A 10,000-nucleotide genomic window follows, 5' to 3' on the forward strand; every position below is an offset into this window, starting at 1 on the left:
CATTTTTTTTTAACCAAGTAGTTAATTATAGCCAACTTAAACGTTTTTGATATGTATCCTTATGACAAAGAAGAATTAATGATATTAAAAAGAGGATCTGTGACCTCTGGAAGCGTCTCTTTAATGGCCTAGTCGGTATCGGGTCAAGCAGACATGCTGTTGATTTTAATAATCTAACGGGTTTAGCCAATTCTTCTGTTCTATAGCAGCGGATGTGTGTGTGTGTGTGTGTGTGTGTGTGTGTGTGTGTGTGTGTGTGTGTCCTCCTATAGCAGTGAATGACTGAGTGTGTGTGTGTATCTCCTCCTATAGCAGTGAATGAGTATGTGTGTGTGTGTGTGTCACATTTTGGACTGAATGCTCAAAAAAGAAACAGCTTGGCAGGATTTATGCATTTGTTTCACATTCACAATGAGCTGCTTTATGCATGTGAGCATTGGCAGCTGAAACAATTATAATGTGTTTTTGAACACTCAAGCATGAAAACCACATCATATTGCATTGATAAAATTGATGTTTGGACCGACTTTATATTAGGCGGCCTTAACTACTGTGTAGTAACATTGTAATTAATCATTTGATACAATGCACTTATTGTGTACATACATGTTTTTACATTGTACTTACATTTTAACCACCACACCTGTGCCTAACTCTACCCTTAAACTCTCACACACCACCACACCTGACCCTAACTCTACCCTTAAACTCTCACACACCACCACACCTGTCCCTAACCCTACCCTTAAACTCACACACACCACCACACCTGTGCCTAACTCTACCCTTAAACTCTCACACACCACCACACCTGTGCCTAACTCTACCCTTAAACTCTCACACACCACCACACCTGTGCCTAACTCTACCATTAAACTCTCACACACCACCACACCTGACCCTAACTCTACCCTTTAACTCACACACACCACCACACCTGTGCCTAACTCTACCCTTAAACTCTCACACACAACCACACCTGACCCTAACTCTACCCTTTAACTCACACACACTACCACACCTGTCCCTAACTCTACCTTAAACTCACACACACCACCACACCTGTGCCTAACTCTACCCTTAAACTCTCACACACCACCACACCTGTGCCTAACTCTACCCTTTAACTCACACACACCACCACACCTGTGCCTAACTCTACCCTTAAACTCTCACACACCACCACACCTGACCCTAACTCTACCCTTTAACTCACACACACCACCACACCTGTGCCTAACTCTACCCTTAAACTCTCACACACCACCACACCTGTGCCTAACTCTACCATTAAACTCTCACACACCACCACACCTGACCCTAACTCTACCCTTTAACTCACACACACCACCACACCTGTGCCTAACTCTACCCTTAAACTCTCACACACAACCACACCTGACCCTAACTCTACCCTTTAACTCACACACACCACCACACCTGTCCCTAACTCTACCTTAAACTCACACACACCACCACACCTGTGCCTAACTCTACCCTTAAACTCACACACACCACCACACATGTCCCTAACTCTACCCTTAAACTCACACACACCACCACACCTGTCCCTAACTCTACCCTTAAACTCACACACACCACCACACATGTCCCTAACTCTACCCTTAAACTCACACACACCACCACACCTGTCCCTAACTCTACCCTTAAACTCTCACACACCACCACACCTGTCCCTAACTCTACCCTTAAACTCACACACACCACCACACCTGTGCCTAACTCTACCCTTAAACTCACACACACCACCACACCTGACCCTAACTCTACCCTTAAACTCACACACACCACCACACCTGTCCCTAACTCTACCCTTAAACTCACACACACCACCACACCTGTGCCTAACTCTACCCTTAAACTCACACAAACCACCACACATGTCCCTAACTCTACCCTTAAACTCACACACACCACCACACCTGTCCCTAACTCTACCCTTAAACTCACACACACCACCACACCTGTGCCTAACTCTACCCTTAAACTCACACACACCACCACACCTGTGCCTAACTCTACCCTTAAACTCACACACACCACCACACCTGACCCTAACTCTACCCTTAAACTCACACACACCACCACACCTGTGCCTAACTCTACCCTTAAACTCTCACACACCACCACACCTGTGCCTAACTCTACCCTTAAACTCTCACACACCACCACACCTGACCCTAACTCTACCCTTAAACTCACACACACCACCACACCTGTCCCTAACTCTACCCTTAAACTCACACACACCACCACACCTGTGCCTAACTCTACCCTTAAACTCACACACACACCACACCTGTCCCTAACTCTACCCTTAAACTCACACACACCACCACACCTGTGCCTAACTCTACCCTTAAACTCACACACACACCACACCTGTCCCTAACTCTACCCTTAAACTCACACACACCACCACACCTGACCCTAACTCTACCCTTAAACTCACACACCACCACACCTGTGCCTAACTCTACCCTTAAACTCTCACACACCACCACACCTGACCCTAACTCTACCCTTAAACTCACACACACCACCACACCTGTGCCTAACTCTACCCTTAAACTCACACACACCACCACACCTGTAACTAACTCTACCCTTAAACTCACACACACCACCACACCTGTGCCTAACTCTACCCTTAAACTCTCACACACCACCACACCTGACCCTAACTCTACCCTTAAACTCTCACACACCACCACACCTGTGCCTAACTCTACCATTAAACTCTCACACACCACCACACCTGACCCTAACTCTACCCTTTAACTCACACACACCACCACACCTGTGCCTAACTCTACCCTTAAACTCTCACACACAACCACACCTGACCCTAACTCTACCCTTTAACTCACACACACCACCACACCTGTCCCTAACTCTACCTTAAACTCACACACACCACCACACCTGTGCCTAACTCTACCCTTAAACTCTCACACACCACCACACCTGTGCCTAACTCTACCCTTTAACTCACACACACCACCACACCTGTGCCTAACTCTACCCTTAAACTCTCACACACCACCACACCTGACCCTAACTCTACCCTTTAACTCACACACACCACCACACCTGTGCCTAACTCTACCCTTAAACTCTCACACACCACCACACCTGACCCTAACTCTACCCTTTAACTCACACACACCACCACACCTGTGCCTAACTCTACCCTTAAACTCACACACACCACCACACCTGACCCTAACTCTACCCTTAACCTCACACACACCACCACACCTGTGCCTAACTCTACCCTTAAACTCACACACACCACCACACCTGTGCCTAACTCTACCATTAAACTCTCACACACCACCACACCTGACCCTAACTCTACCCTTTAACTCACACACACCACCACACCTGTGCCTAACTCTACCCTTAAACTCTCACACACAACCACACCTGACCCTAACTCTACCCTTTAACTCACACACACCACCACACCTGTCCCTAACTCTACCTTAAACTCACACACACCACCACACCTGTGCCTAACTCTACCCTTAAACTCACACACACCACCACACATGTCCCTAACTCTACCCTTAAACTCACACACACCACCACACCTGTCCCTAACTCTACCCTTAAACTCACACACACCACCACACATGTCCCTAACTCTACCCTTAAACTCACACACACCACCACACCTGTCCCTAACTCTACCCTTAAACTCTCACACACCACCACACCTGTCCCTAACTCTACCCTTAAACTCACACACACCACCACACCTGTGCCTAACTCTACCCTTAAACTCACACACACCACCACACCTGACCCTAACTCTACCCTTAAACTCACACACACCACCACACCTGTCCCTAACTCTACCCTTAAACTCACACACACCACCACACCTGTGCCTAACTCTACCCTTAAACTCACACAAACCACCACACATGTCCCTAACTCTACCCTTAAACTCACACACACCACCACACCTGTCCCTAACTCTACCCTTAAACTCACACACACCACCACACCTGTGCCTAACTCTACCCTTAAACTCACACACACCACCACACCTGTGCCTAACTCTACCCTTAAACTCACACACACCACCACACCTGACCCTAACTCTACCCTTAAACTCACACACACCACCACACCTGTGCCTAACTCTACCCTTAAACTCTCACACACCACCACACCTGTGCCTAACTCTACCCTTAAACTCTCACACACCACCACACCTGACCCTAACTCTACCCTTAAACTCACACACACCACCACACCTGTCCCTAACTCTACCCTTAAACTCACACACACCACCACACCTGTGCCTAACTCTACCCTTAAACTCACACACACACCACACCTTTCCCTAACTCTACCCTTAAACTCACACACACCACCACACCTGTGCCTAACTCTACCCTTAAACTCACACACACACCACACCTGTCCCTAACTCTACCCTTAAACTCACACACACCACCACACCTGACCCTAACTCTACCCTTAAACTCACACACCACCACACCTGTCCCTAACTCTACCCTTAAACTCACACACACCACCACACCTGTGCCTAACTCTACCCTTAAACTCTCACACACCACCACACCTGACCCTAACTCTACCCTTAAACTCACACACACCACCACACCTGTGCCTAACTCTACCCTTAAACTCACACACACCACCACACCTGTAACTAACTCTACCCTTAAACTCACACACACCACCACACCTGTGCCTAACTCTACCCTTAAACTCTCACACACCACCACACCTGACCCTAACTCTACCCTTAAACTCTCACACACCACCACACCTGACCCTAACTCTACCCTTAAACTCACACACACCACCACACCTGACCCTAACTCTACCCTTAAACTCTCACACACCACCACACCTGACCCTAACTCTACCCTTAAACTCACACACACCACCACACCTGTAACTAACTCTACCCTTAAACTCACACACACCACCACACCTGTGCCTAACTCTACCCTTAAACTCACACACACCACCACACCTGTGCCTAACTCTACCCTTAAACTCACACACACCACCACACCTGTGCCTAACTCTACCCTTAAACTCACACACACCACCACACCTGTGCCTAACTCTACCCTTAAACTCACACACACCACCACACCTGTGTCTAACTCTACCCTTAAACTCACACACACCACCACACCTGTGCCTAACTCTACCCTTAAACTCACACACACCACCACACCTGTGCCTAACTCTACCCTTAAACTCACACACACCACCACACCTGTGCCTAACTCTACCCTTAAACTCACACACACCACCACACCTGACCCTAACTCTACCCTTAAACTCTCACACACCACCACACCTGTGTCTAACTCTACCCTTAAACTCACACACACCACCACACCTGTGCCTAACTCTACCCTTAAACTCACACACACCACCACACCTGTGTCTAACTCTACCCTTAAACTCACACACACCACCACACCTGTGCCTAACTCTACCCTTAAACTCACACACACCACCACACCTGTGCCTAACTCTACCCTTAAACTCACACACACCACCACACCTGTGCCTAACTCTACCCTTAAACTCACACACACCACCACACCTGTCCCTAACTCTGCCCTTAAACTCACACACACCACCACACCTGTGTCTAACTCTACCCTTAAACTCACACACACCACCACACCTGTGTCTAACTCTACCCTTAAACTCACACACACCACCACACCTGTGCCTAACTCTGCCCTTAAACTCACACACACCACCACACCTGTGTCTAACTCTACCCTTAAACTCACACACACCACCACACCTGTGTCTAACTCTACCCTTAAACTCACACACACCACCACACCTGTGTCTAACTCTGCCCTTAAACTCACACACACCACCACACCTGTGTCTAACTCTACCCTTAAACTCACACACACCACCACACCTGTGCCTAACTCTACCCTTAAACTCACACACACCACCACACCTGTGTCTAACTCTACCCTTAAACTCACACACACCACCACACCTGTGCCTAACTCTACCCTTAAACTCACACACACCACCACACCTGTGCCTAACTCTACCCTTAAACTCACACACACCACCACACCTGTGCCTAACTCTACCCTTAAACTCACACACACCACCACACCTGTCCCTAACTCTGCCCTTAAACTCACACACACCACCACACCTGTCCCTAACTCTACCCTTAAACTCACACACACCACCACACCTGACCCTAACTCTACCCTTAAACTCACACACACCACCACACCTGACCCTAACTCTACCCTTAAACTCACACACACCACCACACCTGTGCCTAACTCTACCCTTAAACTCACACACACCACCACACCTGTCCCTAACTCTGCCCTTAAACTCACACACACCACCACACCTGTCCCTAACTCTACCCTTAAACTCACACACACCACCACACCTGTCCCTAACTCTACCCTTAAACTCACACACACCACCACACCTGACCCTAACTCTACCCTTAAACTCACACACACCACCACACCTGACCCTAACTCTACCCTTAAACTCACACACACCACCACACCTGTGCCTAACTCTACCCTTAAACTCACACACACCACCACACCTGTCCCTAACTCTGCCCTTAAACTCACACACACCACCACACCTGTCCCTAACTCTACCCTTAAACTCACACACACCACCACACCTGTCCCTAACTCTACCCTTAAACTTACACACACCACCACACCTGTGCCTAACTCTACCCGTATTTCACCTCAATATCAGCTAATGTGTTTTTGCATTACAATTTGAACACAGTAAGTACATTTTGATGTTAGTACATATAAGTACTTAAGGCCACCTAATATAAAGTCTGGCTGATGTTTTATCTCAATAAGGATGAGCCAACATCTCAGGTGTGTGTGTGTGTGTGTTTCTCAGGCGTGATGTCAGACAGACAGTTCGGGACTCAGTTCGTGTGCAGTGTGGTGGCGTCTCACGTCAGTCACCTGCCCTCCACCAGCCTGAGTTTCATCTGGATCGCTCCTCCACCCGGAACAGGCTGCGTCAACTTCATGTGAGTCCCAAAATCAAAACCTCATGGCTCTATTTCAGGCATGAGGAAATCTCTGGAACACATCTGACATGAGGCAGATTCTTCACGAGTGAGTGAGTCCTGAAAGGGTCACCTCGCTGTGTCTGCATAAAACATGTGAAGCTTTCCAAACATGCCTCAGTTTCAGATCAACAGAAGGGCCAGTCCTTGCTGCTCAGAAATGCAAAGCAGACAAAAAGACCTCATCAAACGCTCCAAACATCACCACTGATTCCATTCTGAGCGCAGCAGTCAGGACTGCACTGCAAAAAATGCTCTTCTTATTCAGTATTTTTGTCTTGTTTCTAGTCCAAACATCGAAACAATGGGGTGAGAAAAATAATCTTAATTCAAACAGAACACAAGATTATTTTTCTCAAACCCCATTGGCAGATTATTTATCTTATTTTAAGCAAAAACTCTCTTCATTTTGAGTTATTTTTCCCCAAAACAAGACAATTGCTTTAGCTTGTCTAGTAAATACTTCTTGTTTTAAGAATGTTTCGATAATTGGACTAGAAACAAGACAGAAATACTGAGTAAGAAAAGCCAAGTATAGTTGAGTATATTCCAAAGAACCTTTTATACTAAAAAGGTTCTATAATGACAAGAAAGAACCCTTTTGGCACGCAAAAAATGCATTTCTTATTTAGTATTTTTGTCTTGTTTCTAGTCTAAATATCTAATAATTCTTACATTAACTCTTTACCCGCCAAAAGGGGTTTTATTTGTGGGGGTTTATTTGTGAGAAAACGCTTCCAGGCCAATAACGGAATTTTCCGGGTTTCCGTGTTTTCACTGTGGGACGCTAGGGGGCGCTATTGCACATCTTCTGAATGAGAGAACTGAATCTCCTGATCAAAACACACGCAAGTAAGACGCAGTGAAACGAGCGATTGCATGTAATCATATGGATATGAAAAATAATGAGATCATCATCAATAAACAGCATATGAATCAAACCTGCCTATATTAGTGAATGAGATGTAGACCCAGGACGAGCTCCAGGACTGAAGCATTAGGGGTGTTGATGGACTCGATCTACTCTATCTGTGTTTGATCATCGCTCTGAATCTGATCTGGAAACAGTCTTTCACAAACACGTGATTTTCTTCGCCTGCCGTGGTCATCCTCAGCTCTAGTCAGAATATGAGTCTGATGCTCATTGGGCTGTGATTATGGGGCATTTCAACCCAACCAGGAAAGACGTTGATTGGACAGACCGACAGCCAATCAGAGCAGCGGAGTGACGCATTGTCAAATGTCAACAGAGCTCAACTGCACTGTGTTGCCAAGTCCGCATTTTTTTCCGTGGGTTGTTTTCCATGTCCGCGGGTATAAGCGACTATTGTGTGATATATAGACCCATGAGTGTGAATTTTAGCAGCAATCTTGCCAAAATAACACACATTTTACCCCCCAAACGCCATTTTTTTCCGGAGAACCCCCCAGAAGCTATTGTTTAGGGCTAGTAGTTGGCGGGTTTTGTTGTAAAAACTTTGCAAACCTGTCGGCACGCGCTGGAATGAACAATCTTTGCCGGTGTTGTAAAAAAATTTAAGAATTGACTGATACACTTACCCAACATGATCACCATTACAGAGAGAAATAGTGAAGGTGATGCAGATACAAACAAGCTCTCCGTTTAAATTCGAACAAATATAATCCAAGCCCCTTTGATGACGAGATGATTACGGTACTGTCGATCATCTGTCCGTCATCGGCTAAAGCCCGCCCTGATGATCTCATTGGTCAGTTTCTGTCGATCATCTGTCCGTCATCGGCTAAAGCCCGCCCTGATTATCTCATTGGTCAGTTTCTGTTTATCATCTGTCCGTCATAGGCTAAAGCCCGCCCTGATGATCTCATTGGTCAGTTTCTGTTGATCATCTGTCCGTCATAGGCTAAAGCCCGCCCTGATGATCTCATTGGTCAGTTTCTGTTGGTCATCTGTCCGTCATCGGCTAAAGCCCGCCCTGATGATCTCATTGGTCAGTTACTGTTGATCATCTGTCCGTCATAGGCTAAAGCCCGCCCTGATGATCTCATTGGTCAGTTTCTGTTGATCATCTGTCCGTCATAGGCTAAAGCCCGCCCTGATGATCTCATTGGTCAGTTTCTGTTGGTCATCTGTCCGTCATCGGCTAAAGCCCGCCCTGATGATCTCATTGGTCAGTTACTGTTGATCATCTGTCCGTCATCGGCTAAAGCCCGCCCTGATGATTTCATTGGTCAGTTTCTGTTGATCATCTGTCCGTCATCGGCTAAAGCCCGCCCTGATGATCTCATTGTCTAGTAAATACTTCTTGTTTTAAGAATTTTTAGATGTTTGGACTAGAAACAAGACAAAAATACTAAGTAAGAAAAGCATTTTTTTTGCAGTGCAACCTTTTGGGGGCTCAAAATACGTAGCACCGATATAACTTTTTCTTCTAAATATGTGGATTGCCAGCTGACAGTCGGTATTAACAGCAGAGACGTTGTTTGCTGTGAACTATAGGCTCAGAGAACACAGATGGCGACAGCGCCTCAGATCGTCTACAATGTCAATAATGCTGCCGTTCTGTCGGAGAGAAACCCTTGAGAGCAGACACTCGTTTAAAGACGTTTTTCAGCACTCCGCACTTCACAAGCTTTCTCACAAATCTGCGGCGCGAGGCCGAGGGTTGACAGCAGCGGGTCAGCAGAGGATCAGTGCAGGAACCGCCTGTCCCGTTTGTCACTTTGAGCGTTTATGTCGGGCCTTTCTGAGCATTCAAGGCCGAATGTTCAGTCATTCATAACCCTGTCATGAAGCCATGATGGGAAAAAGCCGCGCTGCTTCTGAGTGTTTAGGCATTTCTGTTATTACGATTAATTGAGTCCTGGCTGTTTGTGATGAGACCATCT

General features: G+C 46.7%; 1 protein-coding gene across 1 annotated transcript in view; it reads left to right on the plus strand.

Annotated features, from left to right (window-relative positions):
* Positions 1 to 10,000, plus strand: part of LOC137043281 (reelin-like) — a 176,033-nt gene that overhangs the window by 51,253 nt on the left and 114,780 nt on the right. Inside the window, exon 3 of the mRNA XM_067419486.1 lies at positions 6,958 to 7,093. Within this exon, the coding sequence (XP_067275587.1) occupies positions 6,958 to 7,093 (136 nt within the window). The remainder of the gene's footprint in view (positions 1 to 6,957; positions 7,094 to 10,000) is intronic.

This window comes from Pseudorasbora parva, chromosome 16, assembly GCF_024679245.1.
Source record: "Pseudorasbora parva isolate DD20220531a chromosome 16, ASM2467924v1, whole genome shotgun sequence".
NCBI classification, from domain to species: Eukaryota; Metazoa; Chordata; class Actinopteri; order Cypriniformes; family Gobionidae; genus Pseudorasbora; species Pseudorasbora parva.